Consider the following 26,076-nt stretch of genomic DNA (forward strand, 5'->3'; position numbering starts at 1 on the left):
TAGCCAGACAAAATCCCCTTGCCTTAACTGATAGTTACTTGTTTGAAAGATACAGATTTTCCGCGGAAGGAATGTCTTATCTTTGCGAACTTCTTGAGCCGCACATAAAGAATTTAACACGTCGAATTCATGCACTTACTGTACCGCAAATATTGCGTTGCGGGTTTTTTGTTTGTTTGTTTTTTGTTTTTTTTTGCAAGTGGTACATTCTTGCACGGTGGGTGACGCACAGAAGCTAGGGGAAAACACGGTTAGTCAAACCAAGGTGGTCCTCGCTCTGCAGGAGTACATGAAAAGTTTCATTAGTGTTCCCCGGACATTTATCGACCATGTCCATAAAAGAGGGCTTTTATAAAATTGCCAGTAAGATATATTGATAGGGTGACATCACATGAACACTTTTTTTTTAAAGCAAATTTCACAAGTGTACTATACAATATATAATAGCCTACATGTTAAGAATTATTTTGAATCTTCTTTTTATTATTCTTCTGTTAATCTTATGATAGGATTCCCTAGAGTCATTGCAACATGTATGCAGTCTATTGCTCCAATCTCCACTGCTCTAGGGAACATGAGGCAGATTATGTTAATAGGAAGTCCTATCACAGCCATAATGTTCAGGTAGAGATGATGTGAATATGTGAGATGATTATTTTCTGTGAGATGAATCTTTAAATTAATAGTAACATTAACAGATATAACAATGATTTACTAAACATTTCATCTGCAGACGACTTGTGGTCATGAACATATATGATCAAGTTTGGATGCCAAATGGCCTGGCTCCAGTGCTTGTCTCACGAATTTTCTGTGAGTCGGTGTTGTGTCAGCGCTTTGAGGAAAGCAAGTTAAATTTGGTACAGTACAAAACACTGTTCATTTAAACTGAGATAGAAAAACCTACACAATAACCCCCTATCATGACCCTCAGACAGGGCCACAGCACCACTTCAGTGTGGCCCTCAGTAAAACCAGAGTGAAGATAGAGATGACCTTTGGCATCCTAAAGGCACATTTCAACTGTGTTCGGCCCTTAAGAGTCACCAGAGCGGGCATCACAGATAGTGGCTGCATGTGCCATTCTGCACAATATAGCCACCAGTAGAAAGAGCGAGAAACAACACAAAACCAGCTTCTCCCCGATGAAACTGACCCGATCACACTTGACCACCCAGCTGGTGCAGATATATATTACATATATATATTACAATTACAATATTACAATATTACACTTAATAAAAGCACATTGACTGCAGATATGTCTCAAACTGTTTTATTGGTTTTGTGGGATGGGAGGGAGAAAGAGAGCAAGAGAAAGTTGCATTAATAAATATTCATACTAAAGTGTTACTTGGTTAAATAAGTTATACTAATATATATATATATATATATATATATATATATATATATATATATATATATATATATATATATATATATATATATACTATATAACTATATACATACTGAGATCAGTTTTATCCCATTGAGATACTTTAATAAGCACTGAAGCCCATTGAGGTAGAGGCCTCAGTTTCTGGGGCAGGTTGTGAAAAAATCCTACAATAAAAGAGATGTGTAAGGGCCAGTCCCTTTTTTATGCCACACATTCAAATGTTTGCCATAATAAAAAGCCCAGTGCATTCACATCAGCAACTGTCTGAGAACACACAGAGTGTCTTCATTTCCTCCACCCTAATAAATAAAAATATGCCAATGTAAAGCATAACTGTTGTAAAGCAGGTTATGTTTGGTGTTCTGTTTGCTGCATACTGACCTCTGTGTGGGAGACTGTGTGTGTATGTGTGCTGGCTTCAACAGGGACACTGTATTTCCCTCTACTGCAGAACATAGTCAGCCATATTTAAAACTTAAAAGTAGTAATGTATTGCACACGTACCCAGTGTTACTTGCTTAGAGGAGCCAGCACCAGGGTCAGATTGTACAGCACCTGTAATCCCATCCATAATCGGCCGTCCCTTATTGCCTACTCAGAGCCAACTCCTCCACCAGTGTATTCTGGTTTTCTGAATTTAATTCTTTATTTCTGTTTTCTGCAAACAAGTGTTTGTGATAAAATGTTCACAAAAGTAATAAAAGGTTGTGGTAAATACTCACCACTTTGAATTATATTTTTATATTTTGTCTTTATCTGCTGCCAAGAACATTTGGAGTTGGGGTTGCATCTAAAAATCAATGAATATTAATTTTTCTTAGTACCGGTACATGCACATTTTTATATATTATAAAAATAGACTATAGGCTAATAGGCTATATTACACGTAAAGGCTACACATACATACATAATTTTACATAAATATAGAACGTATTTGTTTAACTTACACATTAACAATCAGCAATCTTTCTCCAACAGTCTTCTCTTGCTTTGGCCGCAGAGACCGTATTGTTTCGAGCTTGAAATACATATTTAAATTCATCGTAATTATGAATGATTATCTCTTGCTCCTCCGCGGAAAAATCGCGACCCGCGATTGGTTGTTCAGTGTCGACGTCACTCTTTTATGTGCACGCGCGCGTGGAGTAATCATAGCTTGAGGATCAAAGCCTGAGTTGACAGAGAAAGTTGATGAGCTGCATCATGGTACCAATAAAGCCTGATTGCATCGGTTTGGTTTTGTCAACTCAAAACTTATCCTGTAACCCCGAGTTTGTTCAGCTACCTTCATGGTACAGGCCCCTGGTGTAGGGTATAACTGCTGTGTCTGTGTTGGATATAACTGCTGTAATCTTTGTAACTGTAAGCGGGCGGCCTACGAACTCCTGTGTGAGTCTTGAAGCTGACTTCTGCTGATGAAACTGCAAACTGTCTTCAGTAAAACTTTTCTTTAATTTATTACAATTCTGACTCTAGATCTTCATTCATCATATCTGGTTCTTTGACTGTAAAACCCCTTACAGCTTCTTACTGGCAAAAATAGGGTTTAAATAAAATATACTTATGAAACATAAATACTTTAACACTTCAAGCAGACACTGACATTACATACCATTTTGCATACTACTTATGGAACTACACTTGTTTTGAAACAAGTCAAGAAGTCAAGACCTTCAAAAACTATTTAATGCAATCTTGACCTTTAAGAAGTTTGTGCAATTATCAAAAAATGTTTAAATTTAATTGGTTCAAGATGCGTTTAGTTTTAAAAAAATAGTTTACTTCAGCAGACATATTGAAAGCATTCACATGCTAAACGCAAATAAGAAGAGATAAACAAAGGAACTCTCTCATTTGAGACATTGAGGTGGCTCTTAAAAGAGCCTTTGGGTTTGTATGACTGTTTCTGCTGTGGATTTAAGCGCGCTCTCCGCGGATGCGGCGGGCCAGCTGGATGTCTTTGGGCATGATGGTGACTCTCTTGGCGTGGATGGCGCACAAGTTGGTGTCCTCAAACAGACCCACCAAATAAGCCTCGCTCGCCTCCTGCAGGGCCATGACAGCCGAGCTCTGGAAGCGCAGATCAGTCTTGAAATCTTGAGCGATTTCTCTCACCAGACGCTGGAAGGGCAGTTTGCGAATCAGCAGTTCAGTGGATTTCTGGTAACGGCGAATCTCTCTCAGCGCCACGGTACCGGGCCTGTAGCGATGAGGCTTCTTAACGCCACCGGTAGCGGGTGCGCTCTTACGGGCGGCTTTAGTGGCCAGCTGCTTCCTCGGGGCTTTACCTCCGGTGGATTTACGAGCGGTCTGCTTAGTTCTCGCCATTGTTTTAATACAGTTCAGTTAGTACTGCAAACAAGAAGAAGACAAATGAATGAATAGTTCACTATAACTCAGCGCGTATTTAAGCCCAGGGCTGCCATGCGCTCATTGGATGGCTTTGCTTCAGAGGCATTTGATTGGTTATTGTCAGGCGTCTGTAAATGACAGTTGGCCAATGGCTGTGCGCCTCCTGTTTTCAAAGACGAGACGAGAGTTTGTGGTTCCCGCCCGAATATCCTTTGTTTCTCTTTGAATAGAATAGGCGAAATCACAGCAAAACCCGTGATTGATTTTTAAAATATTATTGATAGTGTAGAGTTGGACTTGTGGCACTAATATTAGAAACTGAGATAAGTAGTAGGCCTACATATACTTTAACTACGTCATGTTACAATTCTTTGTATTGATATCAATATATCTGTTTAAATATTTTTAGCCATGCTAATAAAACTATATACACTTTCATACAATAAAACATGTTACTTATTAAAATTCTCTTGGGACATACATTTCTAGTCAGATTTAAATAATTAAAAATTAGCGTCATTGAAAAATTGGTTTATGAATGGAATCTCAGACACATTCAATTTTAATGCTTTATTTCGTTACACTTTGTTTATAGTCAGCATTGTATAGTAGTACAATAACTGTCAATTCATGGGCATTCTTCTCCCATTTTTTTTTTCCTTTTTGTTTTTAATCAAACAAACTTAATAGAAAAATCGAATAAAGATGGGACGAATGTAATCACTCTTTCTTGGAGAAATTGGGTGGCTCTTAAAAGAGCCTTTGGTTTGAGGAGAAGCTTCCGTCAGTCTACTTGGCCTTCGCGGGCTTCTCGGTCTTCTTGGGCAGCAGCACGGCCTGAATGTTGGGCAACACACCACCCTGAGCGATGGTCACGCCACCCAGAAGCTTGTTCAGCTCCTCGTCATTGCGCACCGCCAGCTGCAGGTGTCGAGGGATGATGCGGGTCTTCTTGTTGTCCCGAGCGGCGTTTCCAGCCAACTCCAGGATCTCAGCGGTCAGATACTCGAGCACAGCGGCCAAATACACCGGAGCTCCGGCACCGACGCGCTGGGCATAGTTGCCTTTGCGGAGAAGCCTGTGAACACGGCCGACGGGGAACTGCAGTCCCGCCCTGGAAGAGCGACTCTTAGCCTTAGCGCGAGCCTTTCCCCCGGTTTTACCTCTTCCACTCATTGTAAATTACAATTGTTGTTCCTTTATTTAAAAAAAAAAGTAACAGTGATACTTTCAGCAACTGTGTTCTGAGTTTTAAATGAAAGCTCGCTAGTCTCCTATTGGCTGGTGTCTGAACACATCATGGAGCCAATCAGTGAGCTTCCCTCCAAACTCCAAACACCCCCTTTCTGCTTCTCACGCCAAGTAGGCCTACCTCAATCCAACAGCCTCTTTAGCCTCCTTATGTATTTTAGTTTAAATTAATTCGTTTCTACAGTTTTTTATTTCTTAATGTTCATTGTTTTGTTTGTTTTTTATGTAAAGCACTATTTATGTTACCATCATGTATAAACTATCATGTATAAACTGCTATACAAATAAACTTGCCTTTCCCATTTTTACTTTGGTTGAAAACAAATATAATTGATTAAAATGAATCAAGTTGGTCTTGAAGCTGTGAAGTTTTATAGTTTATTGCTATAAACATTTCTAATGACGTCAACGCAGATACTTAAGATTTCATCAAAACGTATCATCAAAGTGTATGTCGAAATGTGTGTGCACATGAATATAAAGGGCCCATTTATTGTCTTCGCGGTACCAATGACTTTCATTGAACAGATGACTGTCACTGATGAAATAATACTCTTTACTGTGAATTAGTGGGTGGCTCTTAAAAGAGCCTTTTTTGAGAAAAGAAAAAAGAAAATAAACAAGGGAAAAGAATGAGTTTATTTCTTCTTGGGAGCTGCCTTTTTAGGCTTGGCGGCTTTAGGTTTTGCTGCTTTAGGTTTCGCCGTTTTGGGTTTGGCTGCCTTTGCCTTTTTTGGGCTCTTGGCTGCTTTCTTAGGAGTCGCTGGTTTCTTGGCCTTCTTGGGGCTCTTCGTTGCCTTTTTAGCGGCGGGTTTCTTCACCTTCTTCGGGGATTTCTTAGCGGCGGGCTTCTTTGCTGCTGCAGTTTTGGGCTTCTTAGCGGCAGCGGGTTTCTTGGCTGCGGGCTTCTTGGCTTTAGGAGCCGCTTTCTTGGCGGGTTTCTTCTTGGTCTCGGTCTGTTTTTTGTTGAGTTTGAAGGAGCCCGAGGCGCCGGTTCCTTTAGTCTGGACCAGGATGTCATTAGTAACGAGACTCTTGACGGCGGTCTTGACGCGGGAGTTGTTCTTCTCCACATCGTATCCACCGGCAGCGAGCGCTTTCTTCAGGGCGGCGAGGGACACACCGCTCCTCTCTTTAGATGCGGACACAGCCTTGACGATCAGCTCTCGGACGCCTGGACCTGCTTTCTTGCTTTTAGCTGCTGATTTCTTCTTGGCCGCTTTGGTCGCGGATGCTGGAGCGGTTTCTGCCATGATTTCTCTGAGTGAATCTGGACTCACACAATCTGACTGTGATCGACAATGAACCGCAGCGCATTTAACCGCAGCATGAGAACCGCGTAGACTCAACCTGCTCTGTTCAGTGTCTGCTCCTCCACTATCGCCTTTGCTTGTGTTTTCTCCTTTCATATTTGGGATAAAGCTGGAGTTGTAAAAGAGTTTAGTAGAGTAAAAAACGTACACATCGAGTAGAGAGATTGAACTTTAATTTGTAGACTAAAACACGCGGAAAATGAACATTTATTTTAGAATCGTAGGATGAAATCCAAAGCGAGCACCTGTTATAAACAAGGCTGCGTGTATATTTCATGTAATTGTGTGTAATAACAGAAGTAAACTACTGAGTGTGTCATCTTGGTTTTGAACTAGCACTTTGACAATGGCTTTAATATATGGAAGATCGCTGAGGGACTTGTAGAGTGTTTCATTCAGAGGTTGTTTTGCGCAGCTTGAAGCACACACTCATCTGTCTGTGTAACTGCTCTGCATCTCTGGTCACTGATGATTCCCACGTTATAAAGATGCAAGAACCCTGAATAAAGTTCAAAATCACAGCACCTGATCGCTAAGATATTTTTGAACTGATTAATAAAATTTAAATATGTATTGGTATAAGATATATGAAAGCATTGTTATAATAACATAACAGAAGGTCGTGATTTCTTTTTAAATTTATGAATGCATATTTATTTTTCTCAAATACTAAGCTTCATTGTTATTAAATTAAATACTGACACAATTACAGTTTTTTCCAATTGCTAACACACAAAATACCAAATATATCTTGCAAAATGAAGCACTGCAACCAAAACTATATAGCATTATCAAAATAAAACTTTTGCACGGGTTGTCATATTACTAGATTTTTGTCTATAACCAACTACACACTGTTGGGCAGAATGAAAAGCACACTCATCTTTATGATTTGCCATAATACTAAAATAGTTACAATTGTAGAAATTTCTTCAGATTGTTCACATGCTCGGAAATATTTGCAGAAACACACACATGCTGTTGAAACATTTATTTATTTATTTATTTATTTATTATATATATTTACACTGGACTGAACAAAAATATGCTCAGTAAACTGAAAAAGACTGAAGTGTGAACAACTAGATGTACCGCATGGCGGTACAAAATATGACCGCCGCTCAGGCCTGCACTGGCTTTCCACAAAAAGAAATGACGTGGAGCAATTTGGCTGTATTGCGTGTTTATGTATATACCTAAAAAAAGTAGTAGTATGTGCATGTCTGTCTGTGTGTGTGTGTGTGTGTGTGTGTGTGTGTGTGTGTGTGTGTGTGTGTGTGTGTGTGTGAGTTTGTTTTCATGACAACTGAGGACATTTTTATGATAACACACATAGACTGTAAAAAAAATATGGACGTAGTGTCCGTGACGTCACCCGTAGGTTTCTGAAGAGCATTTTTGAAGCCTAAAGTGGGCGGAGCCGTCCGTCGCCATCTTGGCCTTGCGTCAGTGTGTGAGTGGAGCTGAGGAGCCTGGCCATATAATAGATATGAGCCTGGCTAACGTTATCTGAAATCACCTAGCTCGACGTGATCGAGTTAGCTGATGATGTAAAGCCAATTAAAAGTTCCTGTTTTTGCCCTTCGAAATATTATAATAGTTAAAATACATGGCTACAAGTGAGACTGTGTATTACTTCGAGAGTGTTTGTGTGTGACAGTGATTTATGTGCATAAGTTACATGTCAGTCACTCTTTCATGGTCCGTCAGCGCGGCATCGCTCGTCAAATTCGTAGAGAGCTTATTCAGTCCATTTTAAATTCTGATTTCGGCCGCCTCTCAAATGGGTTAAACCGTTAAACCATAGATATATTGCCTTTGAAGTGCAAGTAACGTTAAATGCGCTAGAAAATCCGCGCTCATTCATGGATGTGCATTTATTGCATGAACGGAGAAAGCGCCGACGCCTGCATGATTTCATCTGACGGTACATAAGCATATAATCCATCTGTTCCGTGAGAGCAGAACGAACGAGCCTTTATTGACGTTTTAAATTTGAAAACCCCAAAAAGCAACGAAATTGTCAGACATCCATTAGTGCCTGTTCACAGAGGAAAACAACTGAAATACAGCGCTGGTTGTTCTCTCAAACGATACTCGACGACAACGACTGAATCCAAAGACGTGGGCTTTGTACCCAAGTATTAAATTGTATGAAATAATCCCGAAAAAAGCACAACACTGAAGAGAAGGCAAGTTCAGCAGCTAACATTTGCTGAGGTGAAGTGACGGCTAGTAACAGCAGACAAACGGCTAGCATTGACATCAGCGGGAATCCACCTGTCACTCAAGTGGCCACACCCTTAAATTTAAATATTAATCAACTAAACGGACGAGTTATAAAAAAATTCACCCCCCTCACAGTTGTTATGAAGGGCAAAATTAGCTGTATAGACCAAAGCCACAGAGAGAACCAGGCTGTAAACATGTTTTTTTCTGCTGTAAAGTTGGTAATTTTAACATGAGGGAGATACAGATTTGACTCACTTCTGCAGCCAGGCCAAGCGGCCAGTTAATGAATTGCAGTTTAACTCACTTCCGTGTTGGTTTCAAGAGAGAGACGGGGAGGATGCCGCTTGATAACACACCTGCAAATGAGGACACTCGGGAAAATAGGTGATATATGAGGACATTTTGGGTGTCCTCATTTTTCAAATGGCTTTAAAAACATACTAAGCAGTGTTTTTTTTAATGTAAAAATGCAGAATGTTTCCTGTGTGTGTCTGTGCGTGTATGTATGCGTGCGTACATGTGTGTGCGCGTGTGTGTTTGTGTGTGTGTCTGTGCATGTGGATTTGTATGTGTGTGTGTATGGGTGTGTGTCTGTGCGTGTGGATGTCAGTGTGTGTGCATGCTTGCGTTTGTTTGTATTCCTGCATGTGTGTGTGTGACAGTTAGGGTTGCCAACTTCAGAAAAGGAAAATGCGGGACAATCGTGGTTATTTATAGGAAAATGAGGGACACTCAAAATATTTGTACTGTATCACACAGTGTTCGTCATTTCAGTGTCTGCAGTTAAGTTTATGTTTAAAAGGTTATCAGACATAAACACATTTGTATTGCTTAACCTATTTATGTATTTAATTCTAAAAATAATTTTAATGTCATACATGAAAAGTCACATTACAACAAACCATAGTTCAAAATAACAGCATTTATCTAAAATAGAAAGCTTTTTTAACATTATACACTAGGCTTACAGTTCAAAAGTTTGGGGTTAGTAAGATTATTTTTGGGGGAAAAAAATAAAGAAAGTAATTGCCTACTTTTATTCAGCAAGGATGCATTACATTAATCAAAAGTGACAGTTAAGATAATGTTACAAAAGCTTTCTATGTACTTTCTAAAAGCTTTAAAACATTAATAATAATCAGAAATGTTTTTTGAGCATATTATTCCCTCAGGTAGATTACATGTTTTCTTGCGTGGCTGGATGTTAGACTCATGAACAATAATCACGTTGTTTGCATTCGCCAAAATTGATTAGCCGAAATCAAAACGTGGACAGTGAAAGGAAATTACCGTTAGCGCGAGACGAGTCCGGCTTGAAGCGGAAGCGACCAGACGGCAGAGGATGTTCGCAAATCAAACAATGATTTGTCTCAAAACAGTGATTAAAAAAAGCTGTGATTGGATGATGACAGGTGTCGGTGATCATTCTCAAGTGTCGTGGTCAGCACTGCTGCTGTTGCTGTTGTATCAGTCAGTGGTTTATCAGCTTGTCAAAAAACGGGACACGGGAGGTCACGCAAGGGACAAATAAATTAGGCCCAAAATGCGGGACGTCCCGCCCAGAGCCATAGAGAGAAAGAGTTGCGACACTCCCATAGACCTCCGTTGTAAACAATGGCGGCGCTTTTAACCGCCTACTTCCGGGATTAGAAGATCGGAATAGTTCCAAACACTGTCATTTTGGCGTTGGACACCATTCACTTACATTGCAGCGCGTCGAGTTGTTCCAGAGTTAAGTTGTTGAGATATCGACCTCTTTTGAATTGTCAACTGTCTATATTGTATCAGAGGCCCTTTGCGATGCTTATACTGGTCTTCATTTGTACATGCACAGCGTAATTATTTATATTTTATGTTGGATGTTTCAACCAATTTTCAAGCACTGCGCTAGCTAGTTAGCGCGACTTCGTCAGCTGTCACTGTGACAGTAAGAGTTCGGTAATGAATCGCTACCACCTTTATAGCAACTTTTATTTAATTTAATTTTTTGGGATATAGGCCTACTAACTTTTCATTATGTTTTATTGTCTTGAGTGAAGCGGCTTGTGAGAACAATGCTGGACCTCTAGGATTGTTATGGGATCACCAGTCCTGTCTGTTTCATGGATCACCTGCCCCTGGTTTTTGTTTTTCTTGTTCACACACAAGCACACATTTTTGTTGTCTGTCATTGTTTAATAAAAAATATTTAAGCGAACTCTGAACGGACGGCCACGGCAGACCTCTTTGCGTGATCACGAAGGTGTAATGGCTGAATCAAAATTTATAAGCAAAATCACGGGAATCAATAGCCTAATACAGCCCAGTTGTGCTAAAATAAACATCATGAGACGTCCATCAACAGATGAATGATATGGAAAAGTTAAGTTAGAGCCGCTAAAGCCAGTGCTACTACCCATGCGAACATGAACACTAAGCTTTTCCCTCCAAAAATATAGCCTAAAACTTATCTCCAAATGCAAAACTGACATTAATGCTGCAGTCGGCAAGTCTGGCAGATTGAGTGGACTTAGCCAAAATTTTGAATGTTTACAACTCTCATGCCCCTCCCCCACTACCAACGAGCACCCGCCCATCGTCAGTGCATGTGTACCTGATTTTCTGTGAACGCGCGCGTCTCTTCAGCATCGATCAACACCATGGACTCGGAGGTAGGGTGCCCTGGCTAATCTATCCATAGATAGCAATAACCGAGGAATTGGAAGCTTGTTAGTAGATTTTCTCTCCGCCATCACGCTTCCTACAATCTTCAGGCGAACTTCAGGCGTGTCGTGTGCATGTGATATTGTATTGTGCGCGTCTGCGCGAGGGAGAGGGGATCTGTGGCGTGTGCACGAACTGTGATTGACAGTCAGATCTCACACCCCCCTGCGCTGATTGGACCCGATGAGACGGGAGCGGTGGATTTTTGCAAAACAAATAACACGCTCCAGGTGGAGTTAGAAGCTCGGGTTTTTTTATAAAACCAATTTATTTATGTTGTTCTGTCGGATTATAGTGTCGATTTCACTGAATATGATCAAAAAAAAGTTGCCGACGGCAGCTTTAACAAAATGCAATAATGCAATAACAGCTGAAAAAGTACTTGGGTGTGTGTTTTATTTTATATTTACCGTTCAATAATGCAATCGCTGCTGTCTGTCCCATAGAAGAACATGACAGCCAGCGTGTGTTTTGGAACTATTGCGGCTTACATGAACCACGTGACAGCCATAGCGGCGACATCAAAGAGTGTCGCAACTCTTTCTCTCTATGGCTCTGGTCCCGCCTAATAGGCCTATTTCACAAAATGGCGACCGAGACCGGAAGTAGGGTAGCGATACTTCCGGTCGCGCAGCCGCCCGCTACGATCGCCATTCATTCTCAAAATGGACTGTGAACAGCTTGTTTTCTCTATCATTAATATATCTGACAAAAGTAAGAATAGCAGATGTTGTCCGTTTTGTTGTAGTTTTCAGGGAGCTGTGACAGGATCGAAATTGGACAAAGGTTACAAATTATTATTGACGTTTGCTTACATAAAAAAAAAAGAAGTTCCATTCATTTTGGCATGGCACTTGATGACTAAGCTCACACTTACTATAGCTAAACAAAATAAATAAATAAATTGAAATTATGTCTGATTGTAGGCTATGTTTGAAATCTAGTGGCTTTTGTTAAAATTTCATGTTATTAAGTGTTAGTTTGTCCCGGAGATTGCAGCAATCTTCCACTAATGACTAGATTATGGCTCATTTTTCATGTTACCACCATGAATGAAACTAAGAATTGTACATCTTTACAGTGAATTTGACCTAACATTGCTAGTAGATCTAATAATGAAATTAAGGCAAATAATTAAAAAAAATGGTTAGACTAAAAACATGAATGAAGTGAGTGATATTACATGTTTTAAAAAATCATGATGTTACAAAATCACATTTTACTGTCGGGTCCCCTTATGAAAAGAAAATATATTTCCCTATATATGAATGATCAAAACATTGAATGGTTTAACAGTATATTTGAAAATATACAGAATAATATATTGTGTTAATATTACAATATATTGAATAATACATAAAGAATTTTCATATATTTAAAAATGTGACATACATTTACAAATATATCATAATGTATGTAATTTTATATTCAGTAATACGCTTCATAATATATACAGGGATTAAAGTTCTCAGTCGCTATGAGAGTATACGACGGATTTCCGTCAATATCAGGGTTCCCCCCTGTCCTTATATCTTAAATTCACTGTTCATAATTTTAATGCTGTAAATATGCTTACATTTCTCAAATAGTGTAATAAATGTCTTAATTTTAGTTTGAATGGGAAAGACGAGGTGTAGGCTATTCCCCCTGCTTAGGGGGATCTGATCAAAGCCTGGAGTGGAGCAAAAGCATGTTCCTCTCTCCACTCTAAGCGTTGTGTTATCACTCCGCTCCGGATCCACTCCGGGTTTTCCAGTCCCGCTCACGGAAAAACTGCTCCGTGTTCACTCATTTTTAAGAAAGTTCCAGAAAACAACTTCTACAAACAATTTTAATTTGCCAACAGTTAATAATAATAAATAAAAGTGCACGACGTGCAAATCAGATAACAATCAAGTGCAATATAAACATGTTTTGTCAGGGCATCACTCCCGAACCGGCATCAACACTCCATTTTCAACATCTGCTTCCTCCTTCACACCACAAACACGTCTTTTTGTCATCTGTGTCTGGCCTGATTTAACTTCTCCCCCAGTTGTTCCATGAAAACCTGCAAAGCACGACCTGCGGTGTAAGATATCTACGACCGGACTCACGTAGATTCGTAAGTTACACGGACTTCATCCTCCGTGAAGTGCTTAACACACAAAAAAGTGCCCCTCTTCTCTCGGTATAGCCCAAATCCAGCGCTTTTTCAACATTTCGTCACAAGGAAAGCTGTGCAATTATAAATAGGGTTGTTTCTTCTGTGAGTGCAAACATAAAAAGGTACGCAACAGGACTGGCCGCTTTTAGTCTCCGCATTTGTCCTCCGACTGCTACTGCTAGCGCTTTCACCGGAAAAGAGTTTACCCTACTTCCGGTCTCGGCGGCCATTTTTGTGAAATAGGCCTATTCGGGACAGTTGGCAAACTTAGTGACAGTATCATCCTAAACCAGCAACCCTTCGCTCAACACCACCATCTACAGGCCGATGAGTGTACAGTCACTAAATGTGCACATAAATGAATTTATTTTATACCCCCCCCATGGATGAAATTCTACGAAACTTAGCATACCCCCAGAGGATGTCAAGTTAATCATACACATGAAATATGGTGCAGTTCTGAACATCTCAACTGAAGATAGGGGCGATTAAAGCAGAATAATATTGCATTTTCATTTTTTATGGGAGGGGCGCAAATCACAAATGAGTGATTATGGGCTAGGTTGATGTGGGCCCTTAAGAGCAACATACCATAAAAATTTCTTCATCCTCGGTGCCACGGTTCAGGTAGTTATTTAGGAAAAACTGCATTTTTTGGGTTTGGGGGGGCCCAGCGCGGGGGGGGAGTGGCCCCCGGGGACCAAACGAAATTTTTCCGTAAAAGTCTAGTGGGGCTACATGCCCACCAAATTTCATGTTCCCCGGTGTTTCGGTGTCCCTGGTATCGTTGCCGAAAAAATTCAGTAGATGACGAAAAAAAAAAAAAAAAAAACTTTGACAATCCCTATATGACCGCTTTCGCTAGCTATGCTAGCGGCGGTCATAATTAAGCATTGAGGTGTTTGGCCAGGTGACACATGTATCGGTCAATCAGCTCATGTGTCATTTTGGTAGTGTTTTGAAATGGCAAATATGTGTCTTTATGTCAGATTGTTGTGTCTTATGCGGAGAACTGTTCAGTGCATTTAAAAAGTGCCATTTTGAATTGCAAAATGTGTGTAAAGCAGTCTTTTGGAGACTTGAGAAGAGGTTTTGCTCTCTGTGTGTCAGTTTAAATAAGTGTGCTGTGCATGTCATTTTAGTGTGTTAGCAATTGGGATTATGGTGTAGAGGTTGCTGCCTCTTTAGGAATAAATCCATCACAAAATGTACAAATTTTGGAGATTTGGTGCTTGATTGATCTATTTTCACATGAGAGTTCATAAATCATTACTTTAAACAAGACACCTAAATTAAGATACTTGCAAACTTGTTTGGATGAAGGACAATGCCGGAGATCTATGAGAAAAAAGTATCTTATATGCCAATCTTCTTTATCTTAAAGGAGTAGTTCACTTTAAAATGAAAATTAGCCCATGATTTACCTAGTTATATTAATAACACCGGAGTTATATTAATTAACACCATCATATTGAAGCTCAAAAAAGTGAATCCATCCATCATATAAGTGCTCCACACGGCTCCAGGGGTTAATAAAGACCTTCTGAAGCGAAACCATGAGTTTGAGAAAGAAAAATATGAATATTTAACAAGTTACAAAGTAAAATTCTAGCTTCCAGCCAAACGGCCATTCGCAGACTTGCCTAAAGTGCAACTTACGCAACTTGTGACGTCAGAAGTAGCGTAAATATCAGCATGTCACATTACTCGAATAAGTTGCGCTTAGACTTAAGTCCTTAGACTAGTCTTTAAGAAGTCCTGACTATATCTGACTGTCAAATATTTAAAGCTTATAGAAAAAGCCAGTGGCATTGATTATGAAACCTCAAATTCAAACAGCAATAGTCAAATCAGACAACAAACCTGACATTATCAAATTAAGGTTACATTATGTAGCCTATTATCTGCCATATATTTTTAAACAGGATGTTTAAACAGTTGATACTATGACATAAATAAATCTAATTAAAGGGGAAGCGTTTGCTTCCATTATCTTAATTTCTGAGTAACACCAACCCTGATTCTCATTGCTGTGATCATCATGTCATTTCTCTACACGTATTGCTCTATATACATCAACCGCCTGCACCCACAGTGACCATCAGAGGCCTGAGAGTGGAAGAAAGTCTGTCAGTTGTACTTTCACATGTTTTTTCCACTACTGCTCTGTGGGTTTAACCAATTCAGACTCTAATCAAGTGAAAAAATAATGACAGTCAGAATACTTATTGTCATGGGTCTCACAACCAGTTTTAAATCACGTACACAGATCATGATTGTAAAGACCACCTCTGATATTATCACATATAAACCTTTATGCAGCTGCAGAAGTTTGATTGACAGCTGTAGATAATGATGCAGTTTGGCTTTAAATCACACACACTGACCAGCCAGTCACTCCCACATCTCACACTCTCCTTCTACGGAGTTGAAAACTGGTAAAAGTGGCTGTGGACCGGATGTGTTGCGTTGCAAAGTCACCCAGAAATGATTGGTAACACTGGTGTTGTCATACTTCCCTTTTCTAAGGCTCTGAGACTGTCAACATTTGGCAATACATATTTTGACTAGTCTGACAGTAATTCATAATGTCTGGTTTAAAGTGATCTGCATAAAGCCCAATTCAGATCCAGGATCGGAATTAATCACTTCTCATTCAGTCTGATGTAGATTTGCATCCATTCCTAATAAACCATCGTTATAACATATATGAACATGCCTAATAAGACTTTTCTTAAAATTTATTCAAGGCTCTTTATGAGGAACTCTTTCACAATTTCTTTAAAAAATTTTAAAAAAAAATTATATATATATATATATATTTTTTTTTTTTTTATTTTTTTTTTTTTAGAAATTGTGAAAGATTTCCTCATAAAGAGCCTTGAATAAATTTTAAGAAAAGTCTTATTATATATATATATATATATATATTCTGAAATCAGGGAAGTATAAGCAACTGTGAACTACGGTTTCTTCTGTGTTTGTTCAGGAAGTGTTGAGTCTATAAGACTGACTGTGTGTTTGACAGCCTGTCATTAATAGATCACGATGGAGCTCAGTTCACTTCCTCTAATGATCTGTGAGTTTTATTATCTCATTTATGCATAATTTTCACATTTTGTATAATGATCTAGTGAATCAGTGTTTATCTGTGTTTCATCTTTTTATGAATCTGTTTTTCATTTATGCTGCTAATAATTTGAGCATCAAATCAGTCTGTAGCTCATGATATCCACACTGTTAATTAAAATTCCTGGTGATTTTTTACAGTGTGTGTGTGTGTGTGTGTGTGTGTGTGTGTGTGTGTGTGTGTGTGTGTGTGTGTGTGTGTGTGTGTAAACACTCGCTGATTGAGAGTGTATTGATCATTACTGTGATTCTTCAGTCGTTCAGTTTATGGTTTGTAATGGTTCATGTGTTGAATCACACATGCTGTCTTGTTCTGTAAAGTTACTTTGTTGTCTTCAGTAAATCTTCAGCATCTTATATCTTTAGCATAGTAGATCTTTAGTGTATCGTAGTCTTTTTGTGATGTGCTGACTGACATCAATGATGCCACTTCCCATATGAAGCACTGGTGGCACGCAAGATAAGATCTGCAGTCCAATGGCTTGAGCTTCTCTTCACTTTGTGGTTGTATCATGACAGCATCACACAGATATTCTTAGCAATGAAGACGATTTCTTCACACTTCCTCTTTCATGCTCAATATCTCCAGTTATTATTGACTGCCTTATATATATGGCGTTATTTTTTAGTCAAAAGTTATGAGCGTGTAAGACATGCTCACGAGCACATTATGTTATTTCACACGTGCAAAAATTAACCTTCAGCTGGCATGATAAAAGTACTCGCGCACAAATTCAACAACCGAGAGGTGTACAAGTAGCTGCGAGCGAGCGCCTGGCATACTCTCATAGGTTAACTCTGCTTGTACAGTGGAATCCTGCTCGCGCGCAGCGGGCTTCTGCTCGCGGAGTGCTGTTTTGCTCGCGCAGTGGATTTCTGCTCGCTCAGCTGATTTCTGCTCGCTCGAGTCTACATGACTTTTGACAATTTGGGGGCGGAAACCAAGGAGGGCACTGACCCTCTTATGATTGGTCACTTTCATCATGGAAAATCTTGGGAAATCCTAACCCCGCCCACCTTCTGACGCAGCGCGCGTCACTCAGCTCGCTCTGCTACTCCAGCTATCTCTGTGTATATTTTAGACAACGAAATATGTGATAAAACACCATACTAACTATTTTCGTTTTCATTTAAAGAAATCTTAAACATGATAGCCACACAAATGTGGTTCAGGCAACGCGTGTTGATTATATTCACTGTTTGCCTATTTAAAAATAGAAAAAAAAAAAAAAAAAATATATATATATATATATATAAAACACAAACCTGCCTCTTTTCGTTTTAAATATAATATAAAAACATTAAACATTTTAATATGGTCCAGGCAATATGTGCATTTGTACCAAACAACAGATTTTGCAGTAAACAACATTACAGTTTTAATTTTTTTTTACATACAATTATTACAATTTAAAATGACAAAACTCAACCCAGTCTCTTTTTGTTAAATTTCAGTTTTTATCAATATTAGCCATTATAAAAGTATCCACCTTTTTCTGCTCAGTCTAAACAATGCGCGCTGCCATGACGACGACTCCGGTTGCCTACTTCCGGTTCGTAGCTTGACCTGTACTAGCAGCGAGAGAATGAGTTCAAGCTGAAGCTCCTCATGTAGAAACTGAGTGTTTCGAGCATAAGATAAGAAGGAGATAAGAATTTATTTTCTAAAGAGCCGTGAGTCAAAAGAACCGGCTCTTTTCAGTGAGCTGAGTCAAACGAGCCAAAATGTTTTTCACATCTGTCATGTTAACATGGACAAAAGACAATCTCACAACAACATCACATCCTTTTAAAAATAAAAACAGTACAGTATACAGTAGTCATAACTTAGAATTTTATTATAATTGTATTTCATATAATATACAATAATGTAATTTTTACTTGTCCATAACAACCCGAAAACTTGCCTGCTTGCCTTGCACATCTAATTAATGGGCAAAGTTTTCCGACTTTTTTTCTTATGCTTCAGTTTTAACGCTAACCACTCTAAACGTTTACTTTATTGAATGTATCTGATACGGAACCGGACATGGGCATTATCTCCTTCTTATCTTATGCTCGAAACACTCAGTTTCTAAAAAGTTTGAAATCTTCTTTGAATTGTTAAAACAACCAACAACTGCACATGAGGAGCTTGAACTCATTCTCTCGCTGCTAGTACAGGTCAAGCGCTACGAACCGAAAGTAGGCAACCGGAGTCGTCGTTATGGCAGCGCGCATTGTTTAGAGCAGAATAAGGTGGATAAGTAAAAGGTATAAGAAGCTATACAAATAAAGCAAACAATTCAGTCAAACATACAAAGTCAGCGCTCTAGTCTAACCATACAACGGTAAAGTTAAATAGCTTATATGTATAGCTTTATTTGTATAGCTTCTTATACCTTTTACTTATACTTTTATAATGGCTAATATTGATAAAAACTGAAATTTAACAAAAAGAGACTGGGTTGAGTTTTGTCATTTTAAATTGTAATAATTGTATGTAAAAAAATTTAAAACTGTAATGTTGTTTACTGCTAAATCTGTTGTTTGGTACAAATGCACATATTGCCTGGACCATATTAAAATGTTTAATGTTTTTATATTATATTTAAAACGAAAAGAGGCAGATTTGTGTTTTATATATATATATTTTTTTATAATTAGGCAAACAGTGAATATAATCAACACACGTTGCCTGAACCACATTTGTGTGGCTATCATGTTTAAGATTTCTTTAAATGAAAACGAAAATAGTTAGTATGGTGTTTTATCACATATTTCGTTGTCTAAAATATACACAGAGATTTTTAAAAGGATGTGATGTTGTTGTGAGATTGTCTTTTGTCCATGTTAACATGACAGATGTGAAAAACATTTTGGCTCGTTTGACTCAGCTCACTGAAAAGAGCCGGTTCTTTTGACTCACGGCTCTTTAGAAAATAAATTCTTATCTCCTTCTTATCTTATGCTCGAAACACTCAGTTTCTACATGAGGAGCTTCAGCTTGAACTCATTCTCTCGCTGCTAGTACAGGTCAAGCTACGAACCGGAAGTAGGCAACCGGAGTCGTCGTCATGGCAGCGCGCATTGTTTAGACTGAGCAGAAAAAGGTGGATACTTTTATAATGGCTAATATTGATAAAAACTGAAATTTAACAAAAAGAGACTGGGTTGAGTTTTGTCATTTTAAATTGTAATAATTGTATGTAAAAAAAAATTAAAACTGTAATGTTGTTTACTGCAAAATCTGTTGTTTGGTACAAATGCACATATTGCCTGGACCATATTAAAATGTTTAATGTTTTTATATTATATTTAAAACGAAAAGAGGCAGGTTTGTGTTTTATATATATATATATATATATATTATTTTTTTTTTTTTCTATTTTTAAATAGGCAAACAGTGAATATAATCAACACGCGTTGCCTGAACCACATTTGTGTGGCTATCATGTTTAAGATTTCTTTAAATGAAAACGAAAATAGTTAGTATGGTGTTTTATCACATATTTCGTTGTCTAAAATATACACAGAGATAGCTGGAGTAGCAGAGCGAGCTGAGTGACGCGCGCTGCGTCAGAAGGTGGGCGGGGTTAGGATTTCCCAAGATTTTCCATGATGAAAGTGACCAATCATAAGAGGGTCAGTGCCCTCCTTGGTTTCCGCCCCCAAATTGTCAAAAGTCATGTAGACTCGAGCGAGCAGAAATCAGCTGAGCGAGCAGAAATCCACTGCGCGAGCAAAACAGCACTCCGCGAGCAGAAGCCCGCTGCGCGCGAGCAGGATTCCACTGTACAAGCAGAGTTAACCTATGAGAGTATGCCAGTACTCTCCACATTTGTCTCGCTCGCAGCTACTTGTACACCTCTCGGTTGTTGAATTTGTGCGCGAGTACTTTTATCATGCCAGCTGAAGGTTAATTTTTGCGCGTGTGAAATAACATAATGTGCTCGTGAGCATGTCTTACACGCTCATAACTTTTGACTAAAAAATAACGCCATATTTATAGATGTGAAAGAGTCCAGATCTCTTGCATCAAATCAACATTGTCACACCTTCTGTTTTTTTCTATTTTAAAAAAGTTTTCTGCATGTTTTAATTTATCTCGCCCACCTTTTAAATGTGTGTGTGTGTGTGTGTGTGTGTGTGTGTGTGTGTGTGTGTGTGTGTGTGGTTTGTCTCTGTTTGCTTTTTAGTGCTGATTTCAAACATCCGCCCTGGACAAACTCAAGGTGATTTATACATTTATATTTTATTCAAATCGTAGATACAATAACACAGTGGACCAGAAAGCATTTATAGCATTATGTCAAGTGTTCATGTCATTTATTGGGTCCTTATGATACAGCTGAGCTGTGTATGAAACAAATGTCTTGTATGATTAATGTTTAAACATCTGAATGTTTTGTGTGATGTTATAGAGAGACCAAAGGCTGTAGTGATTATAGAGCCTGACAAACATGAAAGCGTCACTGTCAGATGTGAAATACCAGGAAATGAAGACGACTGGACATACAGCTGGTTTACAGACGGATCTTCTCTGCCCATCAGCACTGACAGAGAATTCATCTTCAAACCTGATGAATATCACAGTAGCATCAACGTCTCCTGTAGAGGAGAGAGAAGTGATGGACAGAAGTCAGAGATCAGTGACGCGGTTACACTGAATGTATCACGTGAGTCTGATCCTCTTCACCGCAGAAATAAGTTACACTGAGAAGTGATGACGTGATAAGAAGGGCTTTTATTTGCACAGAAGAAAAGAAGGTGGTTGTACAGAGCGGTTAGATTTATTGATATTTTAATTGTATTGCACTATTTCTGGACAGATGAGAAATACATTTTCATTATCTACTTTTATTCACTTTTCTTGGTTTCTTTTGGATGTTTTATCATAACTTCTGTTTGTTCAGTTTTTACAGAGGCACATAAAGCTGTTCTGACTGTTCAGCCTGAACCATCACAGATATTCAGAGGAGAGACTGTTACTCTCACATGTGACTTACAGGGGGAAGGAGGGACATACAGATGGAAGTGTGATAATGGTAGAAAGCGCAACTCTAAAGAGAAAGATGGAGATGAAACACAGGACAACTCTAAAGAGAAAGATGGAGATGAAACACAGGACAACTCTAAAGAGAAAGATGGAGATGAAACACAGGACGACTCTGGAGAGAAAGAGTTCAATATCACTGCAGAGTTCACACAGGAGTGCAGGTGTAGCGGCTGCAGAGGATCAGTCTGCTCTGACTGGAGTGATGAAGTGACTCTGACTGTGTCGGGTGAGTGATCATCACTGATAAAAAGGATATTGCTTAAATGATATATGAACAATTAATAAACTGCAACTAAAAAAAAAAAACAGTACTAGTGAACATTTCTAGATGCTGCATGTTACACAGACTGAACTGTGATTTACAGTAAGCATCCGATTTTACAAGCCATGTCTCTCAGGATCTGTATCTTTATACATCTTTATGAGAGCTCTCATGTTAGATCATAAAACATCCATACAATTACATGACTCATAATGAGCTGAAGGGTGAGGTAAAATTAAGACGCATTAAGTATAAATGATAGAAGTCATAAGCAGTGATAGATGATGGCTGAAGGCTGTATATTAACACAAGATCATCATGAAATATTTACAGACAAACCCAGAGTAACTGTGAAGCCCCAGAGTTCAGTGTTCACTGGAGACACAGTTACTCTGAGCTGTGACGTGAGACGCTTAACTGGACTGAGGATTATCTGGTACAAAGACTTCCAGAGAATAAAATCTGGCAATAAGACAGTACTGAGAGATGTGAGAGTCTCTGATGGAGGAGAGTACTGGTGTGGTGTACTGAGAGAAAACAACTCCACAACACAAGGTCATAGAGTCACACTAACAGTCAGAGGTAATGTGGCAATCTGATTTAATAAGAGTAATATTATTCAGATTAATGTCATCCATCAACAGTATCATGTTCTGTCAGTTAAATTAAACACAGTTAATGTCTCACAGAGAGACCCAGAGCTGTATTGCGTGTTCAGCCTGATGGACGAGTGTTCAGAGGAGAGACGGTCAATCTCACATGTGACATACAGGAGTCAGACGTCACTAGCTGGACCTACAGCTGGAATAAAGATGATTCAGAGATTCATGTCAGTCCATCACAGGAATACAGAATCAGTTCAGTTAGTGAATCTCACACAGGTCAGTACAGCTGTAGTGGAAGAGAGACGCGAGGATCACGATACACACACACCAGTGATGAAGTTACACTGATGCTTGAGTCAGGTGAGTGTGTTCAGATCAACTTCACATCACAAGTAAAAAACATCTGCAAATAAGAAACTGTAACCAACATGTTAAAAAATAAAACAAGCAGTGAGTAATTGAACAGTAAATACCAGAGAAGTGTTAGTAATGTTTAATGTAATGTGCTCCACTATATGTAGCTCTGCTGATATAGCCTATAAGTAACTTCAACAACAGCTATATTTAAAAACTAAATAATTTAAGTTAAGTTAATTATCAAATTGCAGATGATTAGCTACCCTTAACTGACTTGATTAATTTGACCTAGAGAACTTTTATTTTAAACATTAGCACTGGTCATTGGAGTGATCGCAGGATTCAGCGTCTTGTTTCTGCTCATTTTCTTACTGGTCCTGCTGTGGCGCTGCAAACACAACAAAGGTTCCTCTCAACTCCTCAAAAATATACAGACAAACTTCACTATTATGATCAATGGATTTAAAGATAATTGTATCTAAATACCTGTGGGCAGGAAAGCCATTTTGTGTTTTGAAAAGCTGGCGTTTAGGAATCATTGCTAAAGTTTGTCTGTGTTTGAGCAGCAGGAGGATCTCCGTCTCCCTCGACTGAACATCAGCAGCACAACAGCAGAACAGAAGAGCAGAAGAAGAGTAAACATACCCTCAATATCTTCAACTGCAATTATCTATTTTGACATTTGAAATTACAATATACAGAATTATATACATCGACAGATAGATAGATAGATAGATAGATAGATAGATAGATAGATAGATAGATAGATAGATAGATAGATAGATAGACAAGTGGATGGATGGATGGATGGATGGATGGATGGATGGATGGATGGATGGATGGATGGATGGATGGATGGATAGATAGATAGATAGATAGATAGATAGATAGATAGATAGATAGATAGATAGATAGATAGAGAAGGGATAGATAGATAGATAGATAGATAGATAGATAGAGAAGGGATAGATAGATAGATAGATAGATAGATAGATAGATAGATAGATAGATAGATAGATAGATAGAGAAGGGATAGATAGATAGATAGATAGATAGATAGATAGATAGATAGATAGATAGATAGATAGATAGATAGATAGATAGATAGATAGATAGATAGATAGAGAAGGGATAGATAGATAAACACAATAAGAACTCAATAAGTGAAAGAGTAAAACCAGAAAAAGACTCAATCTCACTCAGTCTTTCTTCAGACGCAGACTCGGTGAATGGACCTTCTGATGTGACCTATGCTGAGATTGACCTGAAACCAGTGAAGGAAATGAAGAAAAAGAAAGAAAACAAAGGTATGACCACACCGGACCTCTGCTGTGGTGTGTGTTCTGCTGGTTTGTTGTAATAATGCAGTGATATAAACGTGTACATAAATGATTGTTGTAAATAGTGATGTCATTTACATAGTGAAGACTCAGCTCTTGTCATCTGTAGGAAAGACCAGTGAGAGTTCTGAAACTGTTTACTCCAAACTCAACATCAAAACAGTTTAAGGTGAGGTAAGCTAAAACAGCGCAAAATATCACAATATATCATACATATCATGCAATTACAAAAAAAATCACATTTTATACTTGTATTTGTATGATTTCAGGTGCTGTTGCTGGATCTAGTCATATGATGAATGCTCAGATGAGACACAAAACTCAATGTTGTGATTCAAATATGAACCAAAAGTTGGTGAATTGGAGATATTACCCTTATTATTAATCATAAAGTTTAATTTAATTAACATAATGAGTAAATATGCATAATCATGGCATTATATAAACGTGTTGTGTCAGTTGAGGTCAGCACAACAGCACACGATTAACAAAAAATCTGTAAAAGTCCGTAATAGTTGCAAAAAACATCTCATCAATGGCATTTTTACTTAATAATGTGGTTAAAATGTTGCCAATGTTTTTCCATGTTAGTGGCATATAAAGTTAGAAAGTCTCGAGAAATAACTGTAATGCTTACATATTCATTCATCTATTACTGTGATTACTATAGTATTATGTATGTTATTACAAAATTCTGAATAAGAAAAAAAAAATAGCAAAACATTTGTAAATATTCTACAAGCTAACTGTGTATACCTATCATGTATCATGTATTATGCATTAATATGTTATGAATCTATCCTCTCGTTGTCCACTAGATGTCCCCATAGAGACGGTCTGGTTGCTTCATTTCATTGTGTGATTTTGCTATGTACTTGTGTTCTAGTGTCTTCTTTCTGTATTTACTGTGTGTTACTCTTGCATTAATACCTGCATTGCATTGTGCTTCAATCATATATGTTAATTAAATACTTTTAAGTGGTTTGTGTCTGATCTGCATAACAAATGATCACAAGTTGAGCTTTGGCTCCACAACAATTGAAGCGTAATTCTGAAAAGTAAAGAATAAACAGTGAACTTATTGACAATACTTTTCATTGTTTAGATTTGATTTTTAACAGATTTGTTGTCATAGTGTTTTGCAAACACTTAAAAAAAAAATATTGCTGGCATAATGGTATTTAATTCAACTCATTAGCCTATATTTTAAATATGGCTTTTAAAAATAACAGATTCATTTCTACAATTAAAATGTGATGTTTAACTCGCTAACGCACAAGCCTCATCATGGAAGTGATGGACCCTGATCAATTCAAACAGCTTCTAACCAAGTAAATGCAAACACATACAAATTAAAATAAAACTAGTGTGTGATCAATATAAAGGATGACAATTATTAATGCTGTGTAAGAACTGAACCAATCGATAGTTTCACATGAAAGGTACAGACTAGTTCAGTACAATATATTCAGAATATGTGTGTGTGTGTGTGTGTGTGTGTGTGTGTGTGTGTGTGTGTGTGTGTGTGTGTGTGTGCCTGTGTATGACATTAAAGCCTTTTTTTATTATGAGTTGCACTCAAAAACAGAATGTTAAATTTATTCAAGACGCAGGTCAAGTGGTTCCACGCAAGTTGTAAGAACTAAATAAGTGAAACTAACCATGATGTAGGGACTATTTTACACCAGAGATACACCTCTATCTTTCTGAGAAAGACTCTGGGGTTTACATGAACCACACATGTGCCTTTTTACAGTCCAGTTGAACACTATACTGGGGTGTTATTTTAGTCGATCGGATCACAAGTAGACGAGGGAGACACACACACACACGTTTACACCTGGTGTTTCAATCCGTCTCCTTTGTCCAGAGAGCAGCTCTGACATCAGCAGGACCAGCCGAACGCTGAGAGTGTGTGTTAGAAATCAGGAATGGTGAGAAAACATTGT

General features: G+C 38.3%; 4 protein-coding genes across 6 annotated transcripts; 1 reads left to right on the forward strand and 3 right to left on the reverse strand.

Moving 5' to 3' along the window:
* Nucleotides 1-3,296: 3,296 nt before the first annotated feature.
* Nucleotides 3,297-3,739, reverse strand: LOC311079756 (histone H3.2). Its single transcript, XM_084109403.1, has one exon. It carries the CDS (start codon nucleotides 3,725-3,727, stop codon nucleotides 3,317-3,319), a length of 411 nt encoding a protein of 136 aa, XP_083965529.1. The 5' UTR covers nucleotides 3,728-3,739; the 3' UTR covers nucleotides 3,297-3,316.
* A 586-nt stretch (nucleotides 3,740-4,325) lies between these two features.
* hist1h2a2 (histone cluster 1 H2A family member 2) lies at nucleotides 4,326-4,939 on the reverse strand. The gene has a single exon (XM_084107693.1). The coding sequence runs from the start codon at nucleotides 4,925-4,927 to the stop codon at nucleotides 4,541-4,543; it is 387 nt and encodes a 128-aa protein (XP_083963819.1). The 5' UTR covers nucleotides 4,928-4,939; the 3' UTR covers nucleotides 4,326-4,540.
* A 529-nt stretch (nucleotides 4,940-5,468) lies between these two features.
* Nucleotides 5,469-6,261, reverse strand: LOC311078566 (histone H1). The gene has a single exon (XM_084107445.1). It carries the CDS (start codon nucleotides 6,253-6,255, stop codon nucleotides 5,641-5,643), a length of 615 nt encoding a protein of 204 aa, XP_083963571.1. The 5' UTR covers nucleotides 6,256-6,261; the 3' UTR covers nucleotides 5,469-5,640.
* Nucleotides 6,262-16,405: 10,144 nt separating this feature from the next.
* LOC311080461 (B-cell receptor CD22) lies at nucleotides 16,406-25,109 on the forward strand. Of its 3 annotated transcripts, XM_084110446.1 has the most exons (12): nucleotides 16,406-16,475; nucleotides 20,704-20,739; nucleotides 20,929-21,183; nucleotides 21,421-21,562; nucleotides 21,599-21,789; nucleotides 22,159-22,407; nucleotides 22,515-22,790; nucleotides 23,103-23,192; nucleotides 23,354-23,422; nucleotides 24,002-24,094; nucleotides 24,237-24,296; nucleotides 24,397-25,109. In XM_084110446.1, the coding sequence occupies exons 1-11, from the start codon at nucleotides 16,445-16,447 to the stop codon at nucleotides 24,293-24,295; spliced, it is 1,491 nt and encodes a 496-aa protein (XP_083966572.1). In that variant the 5' UTR covers nucleotides 16,406-16,444; the 3' UTR covers nucleotide 24,296; nucleotides 24,397-25,109. The 3 variants fall into 3 exon arrangements, with proteins under 3 accessions (XP_083966572.1, XP_083966571.1, XP_083966570.1); XM_084110445.1 differs by having other exon boundaries at nucleotides 21,421-21,789; nucleotides 24,237-24,301; XM_084110444.1 differs by having other exon boundaries at nucleotides 21,421-21,789.
* The last annotated feature ends 967 nt before the right edge of the window (nucleotides 25,110-26,076 follow it).

This window comes from Abramis brama (assembly GCF_963993115.1).
Source record: "Abramis brama genome assembly, chromosome: 3".
NCBI classification, from domain to species: domain Eukaryota; kingdom Metazoa; phylum Chordata; class Actinopteri; order Cypriniformes; family Leuciscidae; genus Abramis; species Abramis brama.

Excerpts from the sequence above, each read along its gene's own strand:
- LOC311080461 (XM_084110445.1), top strand. The coding sequence starts at position 16,445 with ATGGAGCTCAGTTCACTTCCTCTAATGATCT. Across the intron at positions 23,193-23,353 it reads GCGCTGCAAACACAACAAAG|CAGGAGGATCTCCGTCTCCC; the intron begins GTTCCTCTCAAC and ends GTGTTTGAGCAG. Across the intron at positions 24,095-24,236 it reads GAAAAAGAAAGAAAACAAAG|GAAAGACCAGTGAGAGTTCT; the intron begins GTATGACCACAC and ends TGTCATCTGTAG.
- hist1h2a2 (XM_084107693.1), bottom strand. The coding sequence starts at position 4,927 with ATGAGTGGAAGAGGTAAAACCGGGGGAAAGGCTCGCGCTAAGGCTAAG.
- LOC311078566 (XM_084107445.1), bottom strand. The coding sequence starts at position 6,255 with ATGGCAGAAACCGCTCCAGCATCCGCGACCAAAGCGGCCAAGAAGAAA.
- LOC311079756 (XM_084109403.1), bottom strand. The coding sequence starts at position 3,727 with ATGGCGAGAACTAAGCAGACCGCTCGTAAATCCACCGGAGGTAAAGCC.